The sequence below is a fragment of the Schistocerca serialis genome, chromosome 7, assembly GCF_023864345.2.
Source record: "Schistocerca serialis cubense isolate TAMUIC-IGC-003099 chromosome 7, iqSchSeri2.2, whole genome shotgun sequence".
NCBI lineage: Eukaryota > Metazoa > Arthropoda > Insecta > Orthoptera > Acrididae > Schistocerca > Schistocerca serialis.
In genome coordinates, this window is record NC_064644.1 from 453,589,480 (window position 1) to 453,617,219 (window position 27,740).

The 27,740-nt window shown below is 40.4% G+C and overlaps 1 protein-coding gene across 3 annotated transcripts in view; it reads right to left on the minus strand.

Annotated features, from left to right (window-relative positions):
• Positions 1 to 27,740, minus strand: part of LOC126412656 (cytochrome P450 6j1-like) — a 179,792-nt gene that overhangs the window by 87,273 nt on the left and 64,779 nt on the right. For all 3 annotated transcript variants that reach the window (XM_050082359.1, XM_050082357.1, XM_050082356.1), the window contains exons 4-5: positions 27,043 to 27,173; positions 21,876 to 22,083 (exon numbers count right to left, since the gene is read on the minus strand). In XM_050082359.1, the coding sequence (XP_049938316.1) occupies positions 21,876 to 22,083; positions 27,043 to 27,173 (339 nt within the window). The remainder of the gene's footprint in view (positions 1 to 21,875; positions 22,084 to 27,042; positions 27,174 to 27,740) is intronic.

Below are 27,740 nucleotides of genomic sequence, written 5' to 3' on the forward strand. Positions count from 1 at the left end.
GTGGTATTGTAAATGCTGACCCGTTCGTTTGATGGAGACGTGAAACACGGCACCCTGATTGGTACTGTATGCGACGTGTTCCTCATATGCTAGAGAAGTTATTTGTTATCTCTCTCACCATTCCCAATGTCTCAGTCAAGACACTAAGAAAAAAAATGGCTCTGAGCACTATTGGACTTAACATCTGTGGTCATCAGTCCCCCAGAACTTAGAACTACTTAAACCTAACTAACCTAAGGACATCACACACATCCATGCCCGAGGCAGGATTCGAACCTGCGAGCGTAGCAGTCGCGCGGTTGCGGACTGAGCGCCTGAACCGCTAGACCACCGCGGCCGGCCAAGACACTAAGAAGCTACGCTAAACTGGGAAACATGACACGCAACAGTCACGATCCGCAAGAAGAAATTCAGTGTGCAAGAGCTAGGAAAACGTTGTAAATCGTGCAAATGAACAACCCATCGGAGTTTCTCAAGAACCTAAGCTATACAACTTCACGACACTTTTAAAAACGAATTTTTCATGTGGTAATTAAATTCTGAGATAAGTGTCGCTTAGCTGTGCTCTTCTTCTTGATAATATTCTCCAACACTTGGAGATACCCCTCCCTAACGGGAATCTTTCCTACGCCATTATTCTCCTTTGCTAACATTATCACGAAGGACTCCGTTGCTTCCGATGTGCAAAATAGGTCGGTAATCTATGATGTAGAACGTAGTTATCTGAGGCGACATTCTTAGATATATACCTCCTGAATTTCTGGTCGTGTAAGATTTTTTTACACACTAAAGCTTTCAATAAGTACCACTGTCGTCATCCTCAAAGATAACTGTCGGAGTAATAGATCGTCTCGTATTTTCGTAGGTACTTAGTGTATTACGTCATGGAAACGACACGAATTTATAGGACTTCCATATGTTACCAGAGATTATACTGAGGTCCTTGATGGAGGACCATTAGCAGCAGAGACGCTGATTCCGCTAGATGACAGACAACTCAGTTTCTTTCTCAATATCCTTTGAATGTCTACCGCTGGTTTGCATCCACTACTACGGATATAGCAATTGTGGCAGTTAAAGTTGCTGTTGCTCACTCTGATCTCACATTAGATTAGATTCAGTTTCCGGTCCACAGACACAAAAACGAGATGATTCTCGTGGGTGTGGAACATGTCAGAAAGTATAACATAAAAAACATAGAACCAGTGAGTATAATACTCATTTCCTTGATCATTTGTCAGGAGATTGTCGAGATATATGAATACATCAGAATAAACTTTAACTGATAATACTTACAGAATTAATACGCTGTCAGAATGAAACATTGTTATGCACCTTTAGCACATTAATAATACACAAAATAACCTATCTTGACTGTTGTGACCGAATACCGTCAAAACTGAAATCTAACAGAAATTTTTACTTAAGCTGGTCTGACAGTTAAGATATTTATCTACAGAGTGGAAGATGTTTCCTACCAAGAGGTCTTTCGGACTCTGTTTAAACTGTACTTTATCTTAAACCAAGTTTTTAATGCTTGCTGGCAATTTATTGAAAGCGTATGTTCCTGAATACTAGACTCCTTTTTTGGACCAAGGTAAGTGACTTTAAGTTTTTCTTATTCCTGGTATCGATAATATTATTGAGCTGTTGGTTGTAGATAGAGACATATTATTTGCAACCAATTTCATGAACGAATAAATATATGGAGAAGCAATGGTTGGAATACACAGTTCTTTGAACAGGTTTCTAAATGATGTTCTTGAATTTACATCAGAAATGTGTCTTATTACACGCTTTTGGACTCTAAAAACTTTTGCTTGGTTTGAAGAGTTACTCCAGAGTATGGTCCCATACGACATAACAGAATGAAAGTAAGTAAAGCATGAATTTCTTTTGTATTCATATCTCCTACATCTGACATCATTCACAATGCAGCTACACACTTGTTTAGGTGCTTCAGCAGTCCTGTGGTACGCCTTTCCAACTAAATTTCTTATCGAGTTGTAATCCTAGGAATTAAACTCTGTCAACTCCTTCTATGTACATGTCTTCATACGTTATATATCTGCTGGAAGGAAATCTCTTACAGGTAATGAAGTGCATATAGTGGTCTTTTCAAAGTTTCATGACAGTGAACTGGCTTTAAACCGTTTATTTATGTCAGTGAAAATTCGATTAGCAGACATTTCTAAGTGTGCACTTAACTTTCTATTTACTGCAATGTTTGTATCATCTGAAAACAAAACAAACTTAGCATCTGACAATGTAAGAGACGAGTGTCATTAATGTACACAAAACCAACGGACGCAAGATGGAACCTTGAGCAACACCATATGTAATTAATTTCAAATTATGTAAAGACTGAATGCCTACTCACCAGGTATTTCGCAACGACACCCTTTGTCTCCTCTTAGTGAGGTAATACGCGAACCCTTTTGCAGTACTCAGTGACAGCATAACATTCTAATTTACTTAAGAGAGTGCTGCGATACACACAGTCAAAGGTTTTTGACAGAGCACAGAAAATGTCAGTAGCCTCTAACTTGTCATCGAGTGTATATTCTCACAGTACATGTAAATAACCTTCTCTATATCTGTACCCTCATGGAACCCAAACTGTGAGTAGGACAATATATAATCTGTAGTCAAATGCTTAAGAATACGCTTGAACAGAACGTTTTCAAATATATTTGACAAAGTCGACAAAACTGAAATTGGTCGATACTTTGATGGCATCTCTTTGTCTCCCTTAACTTTATCATATTTTAGCCAGCCTGAAAATGTTCCGATCATAAGAGATTGATTACAGAAATAACTAACGACAGAACCGAACTCACATGAACTCTCTTTGATTAACTTGTTGATATGTTATTGTGACCACTAGAATAGTTTGATTTTAAGGATTTAGTTATGAATGCTACTTCTTAGGGAGAAGTGAGTGTCATTTCCATTTTACTGAAGTTATTTGTAGAGACTGGTCTCAGATATTATAATGAACTGTTTACTGAACCTGATAACCACAATCTGTCAGTAATGGAAGCAAAGTACTCGTATATCAGGTTTGCAACATTACATTCACTTGTTACCGATGTCTCATATACTTTTAGAGCTATATGTTCCTCTTCCTTTCTGACCCTACATGTCTCTGTCTTCACTATACCCCTTAAATTTCTTTTTTAATTTTACTGCCTGATGAAATTACCTTTTTCTCATAATAAAGTTGCTTAGTGTTAGATTCCTGGATTATTTGCTTCAGTTTTTCAGTATTCTTTGTAATGCATTACAGTGCTACCATCAGAGCTGTTCCTAGATAGTAGAAACAGTTACCTTATTGTCTCACATGAAACATTTATCTCTATGCAATCTATAGTTGGGTTGGGTTGTTTTGGGGAAGGAGACCAGAGAGCGAGGTCATCGGTCTCATCAGATTAGGGAAGGACGGGGAAGGAAGTCGGCCGTGCCCTTTGAAAGGAACCATCCCGGCATTTGCCTGGAGCGATTTAGGGAAATCACGGAAAACCTAAATCACGATTGCCGGACGCGGGATTGAACTGTCGTCCTCCCGGATGCGAGTCCAGTGTGCTAACCACTGCGCTACCCTGCTCGGTATGCAATCTATAATTTAGTTATTTATCTTCAGGGGAGAACAATTTTCAAAGGAGAAAGTAACTTTATTAATGAATGCTTTGCTTTTTCCATTTGAGTCACAAGTATTGTAAACGTCTATCCAGTTCAAGTCTTTGAGCACTCTCATATAATTCTCAATTTTTGCCTGTTTTTTTACCCTCCTGTACTCAGATTTAATAGATTTTGTATCCCGACAAGTTTCAACATTTCACATAATATACTGCATGTCATGACCATGTAAAGCATTTATAGTTGGTTTTATGATATGACTTTCTTCCCTATATCTGTCACAAAAATATTTTCAATAGCAGTTAAGAACATTTACATCCCGTTGTTGCAAAGTTCACAGCAAGAATTAAATTGAATGTCAGTGTTACTGATTGCAATAGCTGTTCATTGGCAGAGATATTCAATAAACCCACACGAAAATCACGAGCAACCACTATTTTCTTGTTTTTATGTGATTTTTTATGAAGAGGTTAAAATTTCTCGAAGGTGCTTTCAGTGATGTCTTTGATGACAGATTCCCAGTCTATAGACTCATGGGATTAGATTTTCATTTCATCATACATAATCGTGTATTTCTTTAGAAGGCTATCTACAGAAACTAAAGATTTGTCTGATCCATGATATTTAATGTGGTGTTGGTGCTCTGTGCAACGATCCGAAAGAGTACGTCTAGAATGCCTCATTTAAAATTCTAGGAACACTAAGATAAAGGCTCTGTTTCATTGGTTGTGGTATCTCTTTAATTTTGTTGGTTACGGTATCTCTTTAATTGATCGAAAAACGGGCTGATGCCTTGCCTGCCCAGGATTTTGCCTATTTTATGCGATCCATTGCCGAAGAAAGGAAGAAGTGCTATAGGCTGTGATCTAACGGACGCAGCATCGCTACTAATGTTCGTTCGTCCCAGACATCGACATCATTTCTGGTAGCATGAAGATCTTCCGTGACTCTGTAATGTCTCCAAGACATAATTCCGCCAACTACATACGAAAGTGCTACCATGTGAATTTGTTCGACAGATAACTCCCCGCGATGACGTTGAGTGTGTTGGTGTGTTGTTTGTGGGAAGAGACCAGACAGCGAGGTCATCGGTCTCTTCGGGTCAGGGAGGGACGGGGAAGGAAGTCAGCCGTGCCCTTTCAGAGGAACCATCCCGGCCATTGGCTGGAGCGATTTAGGGAAATCACGGAAAACTTAAATCAGGATGACCGGACGCGGGATTGAACCGTCGTCCTCCCGAATGCGAGTCCAGTGTGCTAACCACTGCGCCACCACCTCGCTCGGTTCGCGATGATGACAGAGGACGTCGTTGAAAGTTACAGCATAAAGACTAATATGACGTAACATAAACTAGAGAAATATTTATGAAATCTGCAACTCAACGATTGTAACTGAAATGCACGAACAATATGGGGTGACTGAAATTCGAAAAGTAATCACTTTATTAGTCAATGGCTCAATTTTTTTTAAAGAAGTTAGTATCATACTTTACGCTTCAAGTTATGAGCACAAAGTGAGAAAGCAGAAGTCACACACTGAGGTTTCTGAGTTTATAATTTAGCAAATCAGTGAATAGTTTAAACTATGTAATGGATGATGCACACTACATGGACCTCAATGTTCCTTGTACTGTACATAGCTTTCCACGTTCATTCGCTTTTTCACAGAACGAAGTTGCCGGAAAAACTGAGACCGTAAAAAAATTGTTGTAATCTTCTCACTCCAACATAAATGAACGTCTCAATATTTTGAGTGAACTTGATAAATTGGTACACACGGCTAGATACGGTTAAATATTACGTGATAGAAGAACAGAGATCTTGATTTCAGAATAGAATTATGAGATTTCATTCTCCTATGCGCTAGAAAGAATTAAAGTTCGATATACAGATTACCTCCCTCCATGAACCATGGACCTTGCCGTTGGTGGGGAGACTTGCGTGCCTCCGCGATACAGATAGCCGTACCTTAGGTATCTGTTGAGAGGCCAGAGAAACGTGTGGTTCCTGAAAAGGAGCAGCAGCCTTTTCAGTAGTTGCAGGGGCAACAGTCTGGACGATTGACTGATCTGGTCTTGTAACACTAACCAAAACGGCCTTGCTGTGCTGGTACTGCGAACGGCTGAAAGCAAGGGGAAACTACAACCGTAATTTTTCCCGAGGGCATGCGGCTTTACTGTATGGTTAAATGATGGTGGTGTCCTCTTGGGTAAAATATTCCGGAGGTAAAACAGTCCCCCATTCGGATCTCCGGGCGGGGACTACTCAAGAGGATGTCGTTATCAGGAGAAAGAGAACTGGCGTTCTACGGATCGGAGCGTGGAATATCAGATCCCTTAATCGGGCAGGTAGGTTAGAAAATTTAAAAAGGGAAATGGATAGGTTAAAGTTATATATAGTAAGAATTGGTTCAAATGGCTCTGAGCACTATGGGACTTAACATCTGTGGTCATCAGTCCCCTAGAACTTAGAACTACTTAAACCTAACTAACCTAAGGACATCACACACATCTATGCCCGAGTCAGGATTCGAACCTGCGACCGTAGCGGTCACGCGGTTCCAGACTGAAGCGCCTTTAACCGCACGGCCACACCGGCCGGCCTATAGCGGGAATTAGTGAAGTTCCGTGGCAGGAGGAACAAGACTTCTGGTCAGGTGAATAAAGGGTTATAAACACAAAATCAAATAGGGGTTGAGTAGGTTTAATAATGAATAGGAAAATAGTAATGCGGGTAAGCTACTACAAACAGCATAGTGAACGCATTATTGTGGCCAAGATAGACACGAAGCCCACACCTACTACAGTAGTACAAGTTTATATGCCAACTAGCTCAGCAGGTGATGAAAGTGATGAAATGTATGATGAGATAAAAGAAATTATTCAGGTAGTGAAGGGAGACGAAAATTTAATAGTCATGGGTGACTGGAATTCGTCAGTAGGAAAAGGGAGAGAAGGAAATGTAGTAGGTGAATATGGATTGGGGGTAAGAAATGAAAGAGGAAGCCGCCTGGTAGAATTTTGCACAGAGCACAACTTAGTCATAGCTAACACTTGGTTCAAGAATCATAAAAGAAGGTTGTATACATGGAAAAAGCCTGGAGATACTAACAGGTTTCAGATAGATTATACAGGGTGTTACAAAAAGGTACGGCCAAACTTTCAGGAAACATTCCTCACACACAAATAAAGGAAAGATGTTATGTGGGAATGTGTCCGGAAACGCTTAATTTCCATGTTAGAGCTCATTTTAGTTTCGTCCACCTACGCTCAATGGAGCACGTTATCATGATTTCATACGGGTACTCTACCTGTGCTGCTAGAACATGTGCCTTTACAAGTACGACACAACATGTGGTTCATGCACGATGGAGCTCCTGCACATTCCAGTCGAAGTGTTCGTACACTTCTCAACAACAGATTCGGTAACCGATGGATTGGTAGAGGCGGACCAATTCCATGGCCTCCACGCTCTCCTGACCTCAACCCTCTTGACTTTCATTTATGGGGGCATTTGAAAGCTCTTGTCTACGCAACCCCGGTACCAAATGTAGAGACTCTTCGTGCTCGTATTGTGGACGGCTGTGATACAATACCCCATTCTCCAGGGCTGCATCAGCGCATCAGGTATTCCATGCGACGGAGCGTGGATGCATGTATCCTCGCTAACGGAGGACATTTTCAACATTTCCTGTAACAAAGTGTTTGAAGTTACGCGGGTACGTTCTGTTGCAGTGTGTTTCTATTGCATGATTAATGTGATTTGAAGAGAAGTAATAAAATGAGCTCTAACATGGAAAGTAAGCGTTTCCGGACACATGTCCACATATCATATCTTCCTTCTTTGTGTGTGAGGAATGTTTCCTGAAAGGTTGGCCGTACCTTTTTGTAACACCCTGTATAATGGTAAGACAGAGATTTAGGAACCAGGTTTTAAATTGTAAGACATTTCCAGGGGCAGATGTGGAATCTGACCACAATCTATTGGTTATGAACTGTAGATTAAAACTGAAGAAACTGCAAAAAGGTTGGAATTTAAGGAGATGGGACCTGGATAAACTGACTAAACCAGAGGTTGTAAAGAGTTTCAGGGACAACAATTGACAAGAATGGGGGAAAGAAATAAAGCAGAAGAAGAATGGGTAGCTTTGAGGGATGAAATAGTGAAGGCAGCAGAGGATCAAGTAGGTAAAAAGAGGAGGGCTAGTAGAAATCCTTGGGTAACAGAAGAAATATTTAATTGATGAAAAGAGAAAATATAAAAATGCAGTAAGTGAAGCAGGCAAAAAGGAATACAAACGTCTCAAAAATGAGATCGACAGGAAGTGCAAAATGGCTAAGCAGGGATGGCTAGAGGACAAATGTAAGGATGTAGAGGCTTATCTCACGAGGGGTAAGATAGATACTGCCTACAGGAAAATTAAAGAGACCTTTGGAGAAAAGAGAACCACCTGTATGAATATCAGGAGCTCAGATGGAAACCCAGTTCTAAGCAAAGAAGGGAAAGCAGAAAGGTGGAAGGAGTATATAGAGGGTCTATACAAGGGCGATGTACTTGAGGACAATATTATGGAAATGGAAGAGGATGTAGATGAAGATGAAATGGGAGATATGACACTGCGTGAAGAGTTTGACAGTGCACTGAAAGACCTGAGTCGAAACAAGGCCCCGGGAGTAGACAACATTCCATTAGAACTACTGACAGCCTTGGGAGAGCCAGTCCTGACAAAACTCTACCATCTGGCGAGCAAGATGTATGACACAGGCGATATACCCTCAGACTTCAAGAAGAATATAATAATTCCAATACCAAAGAAAGCAGGTGTTGACAGATGTGAAAATTACCGAACTATCAGCTTAATAAGTCACGGCTGCAAAATACTAACGCGAATTCTGTACAGACGAATGGAAAAACTAGTAGAAGCCAACCTCGGGGAAGATCAGTTTGGATTCCGTAGAAATATCGGAACACATGAGGCAATACTGACCCTACGACTTATCTTACAGGCTAGATTAAGGAAAGGCAAACCTACGTTTCTAGCATTTGTAGACTTACAGAAAGCTTTTGACAATGTTGATTGGAATACACTCTTTCAAATTCTGAAGGAGGCAGGGGTAATATACAGGGAACGAATAGCTATTTACAATTTGTACAGAAACCAGATGGCAGTTATAAGAGTCGAGGGGCACGAAAGGTAAGCAGTGGTTGGGATGGGAGTGAGTCAAGGTTGTAGCCTCTCCCCGATGTTATTCAATCTGTATATTGCGCAAGCAGTAAAGGAAACAAAAGAAAAATTCGGAGTAGGTATTAAAATCCATGGAGAAGAAATAAAAACTTTCAGGTTCGCCGATGACGCTGTAATTCTGTCAGAGACAGCAAACGACTTGGAAGAGCAGTTGAACGGAATGGACAGTGTCTTGGAAGCAGGATATAAGATGAACATCAACAAAAGCAAAACGAGGATCATGGAATGTCGTTGAATTAAGTCGGGTGATGCTGAGGGAATTAGATTAGGGAATGAGACACTTAAAATAATAAAGGAGTTTTGCTATTTGGGGAGCAAAATAACTGATGATGGTCGACGTAGAGAGGATATAAAATGTAGACTGGCAAAGGCAAGGATAGCATTTCTGAAGAAGAGAAATTTGTTAACATCGAGTATAGATTTAAGTGTCAGGAAGTCGTTTCTGAAAGTGTTTGTATGGAGTGTAGCCATGTATGGAAGTGAAACATGGACGATAAATAGTTTGGACAAGAAGAGAATAGAAGCTTTCGAAATGTGGTGCTACAGAAGAATGCTGAAGATTAGATGGGTAGATCACATAACTAATGAGGAGGTATTGAATAGGATTGGGGAGAAGAGAAGTTTGTGGCACAACTTGACTAGAAGAAGGGATCGGTTGGTAGGACATGTTCTGAGGCATCAAGGGATCACCAATTTAGTATTGGAGGGCAGCGTGGAGGGTAATAATCGTAGAGGGAGACCAAGATATGAATACACTAAGCAGATTCAGTAGGATGTAGGTTGCAGTAGGTACTGGGAGATGAAGAAACTTGCTCAGGATAGAGTAGCATGGAGGGCTGCATCAAACCAGTGTCAGGACTGAAGACAACAACAACAACAACAACAACAACATACAGATTACGAAAGACCAAAAACTGTAAGAATCCAAAAGAATTACTCAGAATATAGTTTTATTTAATGCATGCACAGACAAAACTGGACTTAATTTAGAATGAATTGTTAAATATGTAGCTGTTTCATAATGAATTCAAATTGCTATTTGAATTCTGAGAAATGACTAAATAGTGCATTAAATTCCCTTTTAATTTAGGAAAGGGTGCTATTTCAGCAAAAAATTGATGGTCTTGAATTTCAACGAGATGACGGCACATAGGGAATTAAGTTATGAAATTTCAGACGTGTTAGAGCCATCAAAAAGTTATCATACGCATATATAACCAAATTTATCTCACTATCATCGATTTCTAATGTTGCTATCTCACTTACAATTGTTTTGAAAACAACTGAGCTGTCTTAAAAACAAGTTATCTTTCGCGAAACAAGAATTTTAATATCTGTAAAGATACGTTTAAGAACGACAAAGGCTCGATAGAGGATAGTGATGTACGACTGGTAGCTGTAGAAAGCGATCTTCATGAATGCTTCAAATTGTAAGATAAAAATTTCACGGATGTTCGAATAAGGAACCTCGAAGAGCTAAACTGCTGAGTTAGTGGAGGCTTTCATGCATTTTATACGAAATTACAGTATTCCATAAAACAATTTTGTTCAATTTTGTTATGAACGCAGAATAGGAGAAATGTTATTACAACTGGCAGTTACATATGACAAAGAAAACAACTTGCTCGCTACCTCAGTTGCCTGAGAAATGGAGGTCATATCCAATGACTCGTACCATTACCTTCGTGAACCCAAGGCTGTAGCATAAATTTTATCACGGCATGCTTTCACTCAGCAGTGAGGCGACTGATTCTTAAGCACACGTAAATTAAATTCCGCTTATGTGATTGTATTTCCTGGTGAAAAATATGAAATTAAACACGACTTACATAGTTTTGTTTTACCAATATTTTAAAATGCTGTTAAATGATTTACACAAGAAATTAATAACAGAAATTTAAAATGCTAGACATTGTACCACACTCTTTTTTTCACACATAGGAAACACGTATATTACTTTAAACGGCTCTGTAGTTAGTTTTCGTGGCAATATACTTTTTAATATTGTATACATATACATACATATATGCACACATTAAAAAATGTACATGAAAATCTATGATACACAATTTACAGAGCAGTCGTTAGGAAGTCAGGTAAAACACAAACATGTGGAAAACGCAGTTTTTCAGGAGAAGCTAACAACCATTTATTTGTATCGTTATATGACAAATTTATTCGATATTATTCTAGTAACTTGCTAACAGGATTCTGTACATCGTTATCATACGTATACTCTCCAGATAAGGGGTATTGCAACAAATGTCTCAGGTAGCATTTCAACACAAACAAAATTTAAAAGACGGATTACAAGTATATAGTCCACTAGTAAGTTACATTTCAAGCCGGTACTGGTAGGCACACCTATACAATGATGCAAACAGACAGTTATTACTAATGCTTAGACTTTTCTTTGAATTTCTGGATGTATGTATTGTAAAATGTAGAATAAATACATAGATAACTTTGGGAATCAGCACGGAACAACATTACTTTAAAAATTGAATATTTTACGAGGAACTGCTAGTACAGAATCCAAAACAGAACAAGCCTAACTGCAGCACCAATGTCTATGCTACAATTTGTACTTATACGAGACGTTGTGGAAGCCCCTAGCAACAATTACCATCAGGTGTAATTTCACTGATTTCCCGAAAAAATCTGGTCCTCATGAGAACGTAGGATGCAGGCTCCTGTATCCTAAGTAACTACCAGACTTCCCTCGAAATTTTTTCATCCCTCTCTTCCTCTACCCTTCATTAGAAGGAAAAAAACTGGCACAAGTTCCCCCTTATTATAATAAGTTCTGCAGCCAGCTTATAGGTATTATACCAACAGAAAAGAACACGAAACTTTATATAAATACCTGCTAGTCAGCACAATCCACCGATTCAGTGGAGTAGCTGACTCTGTTGCCCCTATCTTTCCTCTAAGGTCTGTATTTATCACGAAGGCAGTGCTTTTACTCGATACTCATGGTAAATGCACCAAAATAATCGTCACACTCAAGCGACGAACAAAATACAACGTCGTGGAGTCCATTCGTCAAAAATAGACAAAGCCTGTGACAGACAGCAGATGTTGTCATTTAACAGCTGGGAAAATAATGATCGTACAGGTGTGTTAGGCACTGAAATTATTCGCGACATAAATGCCTCCTAACAGTTTTCTGTTTCATTTGCAAATTAGCTTACGTGTCCGACATGTTTCCATCAAGTCGCTGAAGGTGTAATAAAATCATTGGTATGCCAAAGATTATTTTAATTATAAGTCAGCCAGTGAGCGCTGGTATCCAGGAAGGAGTACCAACAACAGACTCAGCCAGGTGCCGTAAATGAGAATCAGACTGGGCAGTTCCACACGAAAACAGAGCCATCCAATACAACGACGACAGCGAGGTCAGGTTGTAGGTTACTTACGCTCTCATGCGCTACCACAGGCTCAGTAGCGAAACGAACGGTGTCGACATAAGCCGTTGGCGACAGGATACATTCATAGACACCACCATCTACGCTTGTCAACGAACCGTGTGCCCTACTAACATGCTGCCTGTTAGTCTAACGATGTGTAACAGCTTCTGATGTAGAGCGCACATGTCGCCACGTGTCAGGTTCCCTAATAGTCGTCTGACCTGATTCGAGATGGGTGGATAAAATCAAAGCCGGCGAACGCTCTAGCTCATGTAACTAGGCGTTTATACTAATAAATAAATGCTTCCTAGTTTAGAGTTATTTCTGTTACTTTCTTTCGGGTTTTGTCACTCCGCTGTAGTTCTACAAAAATTGACAGCAATGGGAAAAGAAGCAGAGAATAAAAAGTAATAGAAAAAGAAACAGAAGAATTATTAACTAATCCTGCGAAAAATAAGGCTAATTCTGATGTCAGCGGGGGAAGTGAAATAGCTCTTTCTTGACATAAGGTAATTATAGTGATAATAATTCAGGCAACAACAAATGTAGACAAAATGACCTATCTAGATACAAATGATTACAACACAAAATTCGTATAGTAGCTAACTTCTTTCTAACACCTAGAAAATAAAGGGGAACACATTACCGTTTACTTGAGTTTCTTCTGGTGTATCACACGGTCAAAAAACGGACGAGAATGCAGCGTGTCAAGTCTTCGAGGACAACCAGATCTTCGGTAGCTGATGATAGTCTGATTATCAAATCTGAAATTTTGTAATTACGGCAGAACGCTTCAGTCCGTGTGTCTTAGTATGAGTGTCAAGTATGTACTAAATGGTAGTGTTCGCATCATCTTTATGCATCCACCGTCTATTGGTTTCTGCATTGGCCCAGCCCAGTAGACTTAGGGCTTAAATTATACAAGAGTTCTGGTAGGCGATAAAATGCAACAGCAGGTTACTACATTGGACTTGCAGGTACAACATTTAAAGTAATTAAATCTTAAGCTGCATCATTATTAGTACAGAGACATAAGTAGGCGTGCTATAGGCATTCTGGATCATAAAAGACCCCAACCCGCCCACTTGATTGACATTTAAGAGAACATGTGACTCACGACCGTATCCCACACGCGACGTCACTAGCGAGGCACCTTTATCAGTAGCATCATCACTCTAATCAGTGAAGTCATCAGCTTTAGCAGTGATATCATCATTATCACATAAAGGGCGATGAACCTCATGCCCATCTCCGTCCCCTTTCTTTCTCCCCTGGACCTCTCCAGCCCAAAATCAGCACACTATTAAAATGAAACAGTCACTTTCATTCATCATGATCGATGATTTGATAAGCCTTCAACTATGTCACTCATGATTTACATTATTATAATAATTTAATTTATAATTAAGTAACTTAACTATGACTATGCACATTTAAATAAACCAGACTGTAGTATTTTATCAAGCATTAAAATGATCACATTGTATTCCGAAAGCAAACATTTTAGCTGTGCTCAAATGTATCCGAATTATCTGAATTACGTGAGCAACGTCGAATGTGTTTGTTTAGAATATTATGTAAAGGGTGTGTCTTGAAGTACTTACATACTGGAAATATGATAGCAATACACACACATACACAAACACACACACACAATCCACCAAAATGCAGTAGTGAAGTCTAAAGCAAGTCCTCCAGTTCTGTTTCCATATGTACGTAGTTATAGATAATATACTAAACTGACAACTGAGATTTCAAGTTTAGCAGGAAGGGCGGTGTAGTAAAACTGACCTGACCAAGCATATAATGGCAGAACGCAAATGTTAGCTAAAGTATTACGCTAAGCAGACAATCTAATTACAGTCTAATTACGGCCGGCTACTGGAAAAATGTAATTAATTCTGTTATTTAGCCCTGTTATTGGTATTAAGTCACAATGCACCCTCATCTAAATTGTTCTGTGATGGTTTTCAAGTGTTACAATGATACCTCTACATCCACAATACACAGAAGATGTTGACATTTAAATCTGATGCTGTCTTTTGGTGGTTCATAGAACAGTCAACATTTGACGTTCTTACAAGTTTTTCAGTAACGATTTATCTTAGCAACTGCCAATTTTGGGATAGATGGGGAAACAAACGTAATGTGTCATGCTCTACACTAAAAAAATATAATCAATGATACCGATTGGCTGTAATTGCTTACAAATGGTTGTGCATAAAAGAGGTCATGTTCAACAAGAACTTTAGACTAAATGTGCAATATTTACCAATCATAACTACGGTGACAAGCCTCTCTAAAACTGTATTTCCCATTAACAACTATATACTAAACAACAGCAACATCTAATAAAAACGAGCAATGTAAAAATACCACATCCACACACAACAAAGCCAAAAGACAAATGAATAGGTGAAACACTATTTTAGAAAGGAAGAGAGATTTTATATTATTGCAGTGTGTCACTCATACTGCATATTTTCACATACACAGGCAGAATTTCTGCACTGTCTAGATACATCGAAACACGACCAAAGCTGTGTCTGGAAAAAGACAGACATGAAACTTCACGTAATACGATGGTGAATATTTTCGAAAATGAAATCTTTGACACTGAAATAATGTTATTTATCAAGTACAAAGCACGTGCAGGTAGTTAACAGACAAATATAATTACAGCTGTCTGACCACAAACAAAAATCCTAAATTTGCTGTGAAACGAAATTGTATTACTTCTCAAACATATGAAATATCGAGCACAAAACGCTCATCGCCATACTGTTGCAAGCTAACAGTTCTATAAAGTGCATATTGGCACTTGTGACAAAACTTTAAATTATACAGGACATGTTAACGACAAAAGTTGGGTTGCCTTACAAAACTATGCAAGCACAATCGACCATAAAGTTACATATTTTCACATCTAAATTATCTATATAATTTATTAAAACACACACAGACTGTTTATTGACACTAATGAAACAAACTGTATGTTAGTTGAATACCACAGTCTGACATGAATTTAAATTCATCAAAAAATTGGTTCTATAACATTGTAAAACACACATGAACGCTACTGCTGGGCTAACTTTCAGCCTAATGTGCACATGTCTATAAGAATTAGCGAAGTAAATAGACTTTGTCTTGAAAGCATGCATTTTTCCTGATAGACCAACAAATTTGGTAACAGGTACAACATTCAATTCATCTTTCATTAACCTAACTTCTCTCTTATGCTGAGGAATGTTCCTGTTATTTAGAGGGAAACTTTAAGTATCAGTTCATGTATGAGCATCACTCCTGATATCCTCATAAATATTTTAAGTTTCAGTGTGGTAAAATAAGCTGTCAGTTTCTGTATAACACAGTTTTACATGATTTGCTGTAACCTTCTTTCTCTAAGAAAAAGTCATTTACTGGTACGCATGTCAGCTACTGGAAGAGATTTCAGCTACTGTGAAAAACTAAATTCCTTTCATTCCCTCTGTATTATAATTTTGTTACCTGGAAATTCACTGTGGTGTATAAATCCAAGAGATAATGTCAGCTACTGAGGAAAATCTGTATTTTTTTAATTCCGTCTATGATATATTACAACGTTGTTACATTAAAATAAACATTACAGAGAGACAGAGGAAATTTACTGTCACATATAGGTCAGATGGTTGAAATTTACTGATTATGATGATGATGAGGCAGATGTGGAAACACTATATACAGTTTTTGGTGTTGTGTGCACAAATGTGAAATGAAATTTTACGACAAGGCAGTAGATGCATATGTGAAAGACCACCAATACCCAGCATATTATTGGACGAGACAATGATAGTCAGTTTACAGGGTGGAAAATGATGGTCATTTTAAAGAGTGAAGAAAGATGGTTAGTTTACGTGGTATGCACTATTTCCTCTGGGTCAATGACAGTCAGTTTACAGGGTGACAACCGTTTCCTCTGAAGGACTACCATTCCTGCAGGGTGACAACCATTCCTTCTGTGGACAAATGGTAGTGATTTTACAGGAAGACCTGCGTTCCCCTTAGGGGACCAGTATTTCCTCTTGGACAATGATGGTCATTTTGAAGGCTGATCCCCATTCCCCTTTAACATTCCCTCTGGTTGACCAACATTATTTCACTGGGCCAAACGATGGTCGTTTAATAGACTATCTTTCCTCGTGGAAGTGGGGGAGGCCACATTATGGTCATTTCAAACGGTCATCAACATTCCCCTTGGCTGTCCCCTGGGTGACCAAAATTTCGCTTAGAGCAATGATCGTCTGTTTACTGGGTGAAGAATAATGGTCAGTGTACAGGGTGGGAAATGATGGTCGCTTTAAAGGGTGAAGAACGATGTTCAATTTACATGGTATTCACTACTTCCTCTGTGACAGTAATATTCAGTTCATAGGGTGGCTACTAGTTCCCCCTCTGTGACTGCCATTCCTCCAGAGGACCTCTTTCTCAGTGTGGACAAATGGTGGTGATTTTACAGGAAGGCCACGATTCCGCTTAGGTTACCACCATTCCCCTTGGGTGACCAGCATTTCCCCTTGGACAATGATGGTCATTTTAAAGGGTGATAACCATTCCACTTGAGTGATTACCATTCCCCCTGGTTGACCAACATTCTTCACTGGGCAAATTATGCCCATTTTATAGGGTAACTACCATTTTCAATGGGGGGCAGGGGAAGACATAAGATGGTCATTTTGAAGGGTGATCAACGTTCCCTTTGGTCGGCCACCATTCCAACTGGGTGGTCACCGTTCCCCCAGGGTAACATTTCTCCTAGGACTATGATGGTCTGTTTACAGGGTGGGGAATGATACTTTGCAGGATGATCACAGTTACCCTGCATACTGTTGTGTGGTACAATAAAGATTATTTGCAGGGTGACTGCCATTACCTTATGTTTTTAAAAATAGTTAATAAACAACTACGTGATACGAAGTACACTTTACTTTGATACGATGTAATCAACAGTATGTTAAGAAGTAGTGAAAAGGGCAATTAATTGTGAACTGTATTATGACTATGCTTACAACAAACACGCTACCTCCCTCAAGATCCGAAATAAACCGTTACGATCGTCCACCCTGTGCCTCTTATTTTCGGAAGACTGCTGCTGGCCTACTCACAATGACCAATGATGGTCAGACTCGCCAACATTATCTGGGAACAGGACAACTTTATTTATTTATTTTTTCAAACATGCTAATGCTAGTATGTCTTTCTTTTCATGATGCATTTTACGCTGCTGATGCCACAACAAATGATACATCATCAGGATGAAGTCATTGTCTCCAAAATTCTTCTAAAACGTCTAGTGTTGACAACTCGTTCTATGAACCAACGAGAGACGGCATCAAATTGAAACGTCAACATTCTTTGTATATTTTAGATGTGGAAATAAAACTGTAACATTTGACAAGCATCATAGAGCAATTTAGATGTGGACATAGTTAAATTGAATGTGCATTGTATCTTACACAAAGAATAAGCCTAAATACTGGAATTAATTACATTCCCCAATAGATGGCGTAGGTGTTTGTTTGTCTGCTTTGTGTAGTATTTTAGCCAATATGTATTTTCTGCAGTTATAAGCCTAGTCAATTTACTTTTACTACATCATAATTCTAGCTTCAAGTTTAAATCTCAGTTGTCAGTTAGCACCTTATTTTAACTATTTAGATATGCAAATAGCATTGGAGCACTTGCCTTAGAGTTCAGAATAGTGTTTAGTCACCATTTTGAAGAATAAATGTGTGTGTGTGTGTGTGTGTGTGTGTGTGTGTGTGTGTGTGTGTGTGTGTGTGTGTGTGTCTTTGCGAGTGAGTATGTATGGGTATTGTTTACATATTTTAGATACAGGAAAATTGCAAGTCACACTCTTTACCTAATTTTTTGGATGAGTACATTCAAACATGGTGCAAACACCTGCAGTTTTATCAGTCTCTCCCGAAATGTTTGGTATGCAATAGAGATCCATAGAATTTGGAATGTAAAAGAGAATTACACAAAATATTCAAGTTACGAGTTAGTACAGCAGAGAAGGCCATTGCTCACGATTAAAGTTACACAGGACAATCTGCATTAAAAATATGTGTGTATGCAAACAGCTTAACTGTTTCGAGACAAAAGTACAATTATAAATGATATCAATGAGCAGTTTTACTCAAGGTCCATATATTTAGCTACTTACTTTTAATGACAACATCCCTAAAACCATGGACCCAATGATATTAATATCAACCGATCGGTGGTCCCATAGCTAGTCGAGGTCGACTGGGGTGCCTCTGATTTCTGAACTCTTTGGGGGACATCAGAGAATCCCATTTCCTTTATGTCCGATTTTGATAAGTAGTATTTTTCTAGTATGATGTTCAGTTGTTAGAATGTTGTACACTGCAGAATTGTAGCAAAATAAAGTGTCAACTGAAGTTCAATATTATTTCAATAAAAATGCTACTGGTATCTGCAGTCTCTGACTTAGGCAGTGCTGGTCTACGTCCAGTTCGGTCCCTGTTCTTCTGCCAAGATAAAGTGCAGCCATCATAGTTAAGACATACACTACGTGACACAAAAAGTAAAGTACCCAGAATACGTTCACATACACATTAACGGCAGGTATGTAAATCATTAGAGTTGCAATTCTCCAAGAAAGGTAGAACCCACCACCAGAGTTTATTGGCGTTGTTCCTCTTTGTTGTTACCATGCCTGGTAGAGTATACAAGGGCCATGAACTGTGTCAGATATTTTGTGATCTCTATTAAGGGCACGGAGTGTTGAGTATGCATTTGAGACAGCGTTATCAGTACGTAACAGAGTTTGAAAGGGGCCTCATTGCTGGTCTCCATTTGGCTGGCTCGTTGTATCATGCAATTACCAGATTTATGGGGAAACGAATATCACGGTGGTCCGATGCTGGAATGCTTTGCGACGTGAGGGCATCGTCAAGTTTCCGGTCGACCACGTCTGACCACCACCTTCTTTTGGAGAACTAGTAATGAACTCCCCGGAACGTTCTATGTCATCCCGCACAATTGGTCGGAGACTAGCAGCATCCAGAGTGGAGAATTACCTTCCCATGCGTAGGCTGTAGTTAATATCACAACGCAAACAGCTACGTCTGGAGAAGTGCCGCGATCGGGAAGCACGGACTGCTTATGAATGACATCGCCTTCTACTCAGCAATGGACCGTCTGTGGTGGAGACGCGGGTGAAGTCCAATTCTGGCAATGTTTTTCAGTGTTTTGGAGAAATGCAGAAATGTTATTCCTGGCGTCATGGTGTGAGGAGCAATTGGGTATGTTTCACTTCACGGATGGCTGGCTCTGAGCACTATGGGACTTGGAACATCTGAGGTCATCAGCCCCTAGACTTAGAACTATTTAAACCTAACTAACCTAAGGACATGACACACAACCATGCCCAAGGCAGGATTCGAACCTGCGACCGTAGCAGAAGCGCGATTCCGGGCTTAAGCGCCTAGAACCGCTCGGCCACAACGGCTGGCCTTCCACGGATGGAAGTGATTCGTGGATCTCTAAAGGTACAGCAGTGCATTAGCGCTATCCTGTGTCCTTACGTGGTACCTCTCATGCGAAAATATCGTAGTGTCATTTTTCATCAGGACGATGTTCGTCCACGCGTACAGTAGCATGTGTCCTAATGGAACGTGTGCATGATGTTGAGGTACTCCCGTAATCGGTAAGATCCCCAAATATGTCTGAGACAGAACATTTGCTGGGTCAGTGCGGGCATAACATCCATCCCATTGCCAGTATTCAGGACCTAAAGGACCATTTACCACATTTGGGACCCAGCTTGCTCAGGAGAGGGTTTAACGGTCATCTGATACTCATCCCATACATGCAGGACAAATACGGTGCAATGTCGCATTGATACGTCCTTCGTAACTCTGACTCGATTTTATAATAACTGCAATAACATCACATAGCCTCCCAAACAGTGAAATTTCATTTCGTTTCCCCCTCCTATTCTAGTGCTTCATTTCTTTCGTCAGTTTAGATAACCAGTTTTTAGGGCTGAGTGAGATTTATTTAAAGTTTACTTAATTAAAGTTTACCACAATAGGTTCGGGCCGTTGTACTGTCTTTAACATAACGAAATAGAAAAATAACCTCGAAGTCTGAAGGCAGTATCGGACGTGCACGCAGTATGATTAATAAACAAAGACTCACACATAAACTGACGGAAAAAACTACGACACTGAGAAGGAGCTGCACGACATAAACGATAGTCGGTGGGCATTCTCTACACTGAAAGATGATGTCTATTCAAACATCGCGCTAGTCATATAAGAGTGGCTCTAGTAGCTATGAGGTTGCAAATCAGGTTTGCCTTAAATACATGCTGTAACGATAGTGAGTGTTATTTAACTTTGTGATTGAACGTGGGAGCTGATATTAGTCACAACTGCCAATGGCTGCCATTGAGGCGACGAAGACGACATTACTTTCACTTACAGAGTTTGAACTAAGTGGTGTAATAGAGCTACGAGAATATATGTTCCTTCTGCGACACTGCAGAAAGGCCTGGCATGAATGTAGCCACTGTACATGACTGCTGCCAGCGGTGGTCACGGCAATGTGCAGCCGCAACAAGTCTGGGCTGCAGATGGTCACATGGCTCTACCAACAGCGAAAATCACCGTATTTGGCGTAGGGCTCTAGCGCTTCGTGTTGCATCTGCAGCGTTTTGTGCCACAGTGACTCAACAGACTTACAGAAATCGGTTACTTCAAGGACAGCTCTGAGCCAGACACCCTGTAGATTGCATTGTACTGACCCCGAACCACCACCAGTTCGACGTCAGTGGTGTCAAGCGAAAGCCCATTGGAGGGCAGTTTGGGGTTCCGTTGTGTTTTATGATGTAAGCTGGTTCTGCATCGGTGGCAATGGTGGACGTGTGTTGGTTAGGCCAGTTGAAGGCCTGCAACCAACCTGTCTGGGTGCTGGACGCACTGGACCTACAGCTGGAGTTGTGATGTGGGGCGCAATTTCGTATGACAGCAGGAGCAGTCTCGTGATTATCCCACGCACCCTGAGTGACGTCAGTCTGATGATTCGACTTTCTGTGCTGCCATTCATGAACATCATTCTAGGGGGTGTTTTCCAACAGGATAACGCTCGCCCATATACCGCTGTTGCCAGATCTGTCTTCAATCGAGTACATATGGGACATCATCGGACGACAACTCCAGCGTCATCCACAAACAGCATTAGCTTTCCCTGTATTGACCGACCAGATGCAACCGGTGTGAAACTACACCCTATCAACTGACATCCTGCACCCGTTCAACACAATGCATGCGAGTTTGCGTGCTTACACTCAGTATTCTGACGGTTACACCGATGATTAATGTACGTTTCACACTGCAATGGCGTTTCTTGCGCTTACATTAAGCTGTGATCTCGCAGTCTTAATCACTTAAATACGAGTGTGTTACCTTGACAAATGAGCACCCCAAACTTCATTGTCTTTATTAATTATTTTTTGAGGTTGCCTTTTTTTCGTCATTGTATAAGACGTCGTCTTTGAATTAGTGGTGGTACCTCAGGTGAAAAAGTGATGCCAAGCGAGGACAGGCACTGGTGATCATGAACCTGATGGAGCTGTTGGTGTTGGGCTCCAAAATCAAACTGAACATCTCCAACATTTCCGACTTCTGGTCATCGAGGGCGCCTCCTTTGATCCCCAGAGCACAAGAAGTCACTACGTCAGTCGTGTATCGCATACATATCCCCAGAGCCTCGACACCATCTGAAACATTAAAAACAATCAGTGGCACTAACAGTGAAGGGGGGACATCACCGTGCCAATGGAAACAATCCGAGTAATCCGTGCACAGTAAGCGGTAGTTCTACTGTTGCATGAGGTAAACAAATACTTGGGTGCATAAAGTGGAACAAATAGGGATACGTAATGAAGCATTTTTAATTTTTATATGTTCATTTCACCTGGTCGAATTAAAGGTATCAGGCATTTTGTAACATTTAATGAAACAAATGTAACATTTACGGTGCATGGATTGCAAAACTGGATACTGCTCAACGTAAATTATAAAAAATGTTATTAGGCTCTATGCAGTCATTAAAATAATAATAATAGTAAGAGCAATGAAAAGACAGTGTTTTGGATATTTGGAAGGAACAGCTACATTTAAGGTCAGCAAGAAAGTAATGTAACGATCGATAATCGCCATCATTATCATCAACTTCAATATCATCAATATCATCATCAGTAATACAGTTACTCATCGTTATCATAATCTATAACATTACCTTCTTTAAGACTAGTGAGCCGCCCAATTTTGTAGGAGTAGTACTACGTATCCATGGACCGTCCACTTGTCTGGTGTATCAGTGATAAATTATATACACAAACTTGCCTCGTAAATCATTCTAATTATTAGTGAAAATCGTATCGAATTCCCTGTACTGGTTCCGGAGATCAACCTTCATCTAGAGACAGGAAAACACGATGGGGGACTTTAATATACGATTATAATATCTATAAAATGGTATATTAAAGCAATCGTTGTACCAAGTTTTAACAGTAAAGTAAAGGTGTCTTCAACACAAAAGCTTTTTGCTCTTCTAGCCATAGTCCTATTGGAGGTGACAAGCCTTTGCTTTCTTCCGATCTGTGAACTGACTAACCCACAAAGTTATAAGGAGAATTACAGTTCGTACCAAAAAATTTATGTATAAGAGAGGAGCATTTCGTCACACCGTGACAGTACATGTAAGCTGTACAGCTTTTATTGAAGACTACAGATGGATACGAGATATTGTTTGTTGGGAGCGGTCTGAAGTGTTTAGCGTGACGTGTGCAATAGCAAAACACAAAAGTTTCGTTTGTAATCAACGATTTCATTTGATGAGGTCCACAGATGAACTTATGAAAGCCAAATTGCATCAATTTTACGCTATCTTTGTGCTGATATTAGAACTATTTATTTATTTTTGTATTAATTATGTCAAATGCAGTTGCACGAAAATGGAATTTCAAGAACTTACCATCTAGGCAGTTAAAATCGTCACACAGGAGCTCATCAGTCAAGTTCATGATAATAGAAGGTAACAAAACCTAATACACATATGATAGGTGATATTAAAGACATTTCAAAAGAGCAGATACAGAAAACACTTTTACGAAAAACTGGGTGTTGCAGCGCTGTTACCCACTTTCATAACAATAAATTATACTGTCGCCGGGCATATGGCTGAACTGTGTTCAACAAAACTGCTCTATGTGGGGTGGTATGTAAGGCTGCACAAACAAAATGTCATATCACTGTAGCTGGAAATTCCTTCCACATTCTGCAGTCAGTTGTCTTATAACAGGAATATAATTGAATTACGGATGATTTTAATTACTGAAACATTAGCAGGTTTAAAAAACATAATAAATCGTGCAAAACGTACTTTATACAACCAGTGTGCAGCCAACTGCAGGTGGTGGCTCACGTTGGTGCCAATGACGTGTGTAGCTTTGGATGGGAGCAGATTCTCTCTGGTTTCGGACGGGTCTTGCTTGTGAAATTAAGGCGGAGCTACCAACTGCAGCATCGACGATAGAAGCGACTGTGATGCTTTGGTGCAGTGCCGAGTGGAGGGTCCGAATCAGAGACTCAGGCGGTTCTGTGACCGTGTAGGCTACAGATTCATTGACTTGCGCCATCGGGTGGTGTGTTTCCGAGCTCCGCTTTATAGGTCAGGACTCCACTACACACAGAAAGCGGCTACTCGGGTAGCAGGGACTGTGTGGAACGGACTGGGCGATTTTTTAGGTTGGAGGGTCTCGGAAAACCACAGAAAGAGCGTCCGTATAAAAGGGGGCAGGCAAAACAGAGCAAGGTAGTTGTAGAAACGATCGATATAATAGTTGTAAATTGTCGTAGCTGTGTTGGGGAATAACCAGAACTCTAAGCCCTAATAGAAAGCACTGGAGCTCGAATAGTTATAGGTACGGAAAGTTGGCTAAAGCCGGAAATAAGTTCAGCCGAAATTTATTCGAACGATCAAACAGTGTTCAGAAAGGATAGATTAAATACAGTTGGTGGAAGAATTCCAATCAAGAACAACTGCCAAGATGAGAAACATAGAAGTAGATATCCTCGGTGTAACAAAGCAGCTTAAACCACTTAATAAAGGCAAGGCCTCCGGTCCAGATTGTATATCAGTCAGATTCCTTTCAGATTATGCTGACACAATAGCTAAATATTTAGCAATTACATACAACCGCTCGCTCACAGAAAGATCCGCAACTAAAGACTGGAAAATTGCTCAGGTCACACCGATGCCCAAAAAGAGGAATAGGAGTGATCCGCTAAATTACAGGCCAATCATCACTAACGTCGATTTGCAGTAGGATTTTGGAACATCATGAATTACCTCGAAGAAAACGATTTATTGACACATAGTCACCACGGATTCAGAAAATCTCGTTCTTGTGAAACACAACTAGGTGTTTATACTCATAAAATGGCTCTGAGCACTATGCGACTTAACTTCTGAGGTCATCAGTCGCCTAGAACTTACAACTAATTAAACCTAACTAACCTAAGGACATCAAACACATCCATGCCCGATGCAGGATTCGAACCTGCGACCGTAGCGATACTCATGAAGTAATGTGTGCTATCGACAGGGGATATCAAATTTATTCCATATTTTTAGATTTCCAGATCGCTTTCGACACCGTTTCTCACAAGCGTCTTCTAACTAAACTGCGTGCCTGTGGATGTGCGACTGGACTCGTCATTTCCTATCGAAAAGGTCACAGTTCGTAGCAATAGACGGAAAGTCATCTAGTAAAACAGAAGTAATATCCGGAGTTCCCCAAGGAAGTGTTATAGGCCCTCTGTTGTTACTGATCTATATAAACTACATACGAGACATACGAGTCTTAGATTGTTTATCTGATGCTGTCATTTGCCGTCTTGTAAAGTCATCATATGACCACAACGAATTGCAGAATGATTTAGATACGACATCTGTATGGTGCGAAAAGTGGCAATTGACCCTGATTAAATAAAAGTGTGAAGTTATTCACATGAGTAGTAGATAAAATCCGCTAAATTTCGATTACGCTATAAGCCACTCAAACTTGAAGGCTGTAAATTCAGCTAAATACTTAGGGATAAACAGTGTTGTGGGTAGAGCAAACCAAAGACTGCGGTTCATTGGCAGAACACTTACAAGGTGCAACACATCTTGTGAAGTGACTGCTTACAATACGCTTCTCCGGCCTATTGTGGCTCACTGCTGTGCTATGAGGGATCCGCATCAGGTGGTACTGACGGGTGACATCGAAAAAGTTCAATGATGGGCAGCACGTTTTGTATTATCGCGAAATAATAGTTGAGATGGTTCCACAGACTTGATATGCGAATTGAAGTAGCAGTCATTAAAACAAAGGCGTTTTTCGTTGCGACGGGATCTTCTCATGTAATTTGTATCACCAGTTTTATCCTCCGATTGAGATAACATTCTGTTAGCACCCACCTACATAGTGAGCAATGATCATCATCATAAAATAAGAGAAATCAGAGCTCGCACAGAAAAATTTAAGTGTTCGCTTTTACCGCGCGCCGTTCGAGAGTGGATCGCTAGAGAGACAGCTTGAAGTAGGTTCACTGAGCCCTCTGCCAGGCACTTAATTGTGAGTAGCAGAGTAATCACGTAGATGAAGATGTGTATAGATTTTGTGTTAGCAACCTAGTATATTCTGCATTGCTATTATCTACAGCTTCCTTCTTTGATTTTTACACTGACGGAAAAAAAATTGCAACATCAAAAAGTAATTAATGTACAGTAATGACATACCGCGAATATATTTGTCTAGGTAACATATTTAAGTGATCAACATTGCAGTATCACATACTAATGTAAGGGTGAGATAAACCATTGCAGATGGCCATGGGTGTGATGGAATGGTTCGAGGAACACAGTGGCGAGTTCCCATTGATGTGCTAGCCAGATCTGAACTCCATCGCACACGTCTGGGACGTAATTGAATGTGGCGACAGAGCTCAACGTCCCCCTCCCCGGAATTTATGGGAATTAGGTGACTTGTGTGTGTGTGTGTGTGTGTGTGTGTGTGTGTGTGTGTGTGTTGTGCCAACTTCCTCCAGCGACCTACCAAGGCCTCATTGCTTCCATCCCACGACGCGGTAGGCGGTCATAATATTCTGGCTAATCAGTGTAATGTGCACGACAGGAAGTCAATGTCTTGTTAAATGATCATTCTGTTACTGAGGAGACTGCACACTCCTGGGCACTAAAAGCGAAAACGGCTAACACATCTTGGAAGTATTCCACTCGCGAAGGAATTCATTCATGAACCATATTAAGATATGCAGGCCCACAGTTCCCTCTGTTGCGGCGAATTTATGAAAGCCTGAGTTGTGTGACTTTTTCGTATACAATTTTCGAGTCAAATCTCGTTGCTACATTTTTCTCTTGAACATCAGATATTTAATTTTGAATATCTTCATAGTTTTAGGGTTCATTTTTTACTAACTATGAGGGTAGTTTACGCTTCTTTCCAAACACACATACCTTTCAATCTGACATCAACAGAGTTTGGCGCAGCTAGGCTATTTCCTGAAAGCTCCAGCCATATGTGAGATGTGAATCGTGATGCGAATTTGAAAATAGGGCGTCATTACACAGAAAATGAAAGACTGAACACTGTAGCAGTTACTGAAGCTACCTCCGCTAGCCTTGGAGTGGTCCTTGAGCACCCGCACCAGGTCGTCACACACCTCCTTCATCAGCAGGAACATCGGCTTCAGGCGGCTCGCCGTGAAGGACGGACTCAGCTGCGAGCGTAGCTTCCTCCACCTGTAAACAGCCGCGCCTCTTAATACAGTGCTGGCACGTCTTCGCTTCGTAACATAATGCTGTAAAGACAAACTTTGTACAGCATCAGAAGTCCGAAGGCATCAGCTGTACACTTAGACGTACAGGGGGGTTCGACAAAAATATAGAAACACCAAAAACACAACACGTTATCGTTCCCAATATGTCGCTGGGAAAATGTTGGCATTTAAAACAGATTCCAGTCGCCTCGGAATACATAAATACAGGTTCTGTCTGGTTTTCGAGGGAATCTTATACCATTCTTACTGCAAAACAGTGGCAAGTTCATGTCAAGGCGAAGGGGGTGAATAGCGATCACGGAGCCGTCTCTCCATGGCAGGCCACAATGGCTCCATGATACTGAGATCTGGTGACTGCTGTGGCCAGGGGAGACGCGGAAATTAATTCTGGTGCTCACGAATCAAGTCCAGGACAATGCGAGCTGTGTGAACAGGCGTCCAGTAGTTTTGGAACATAGCCTCACCAATGGAGAATAAACACTGTACCATGTGAAAATCAGCCGAAATGGTCACATAGTCCTTTGAAGTA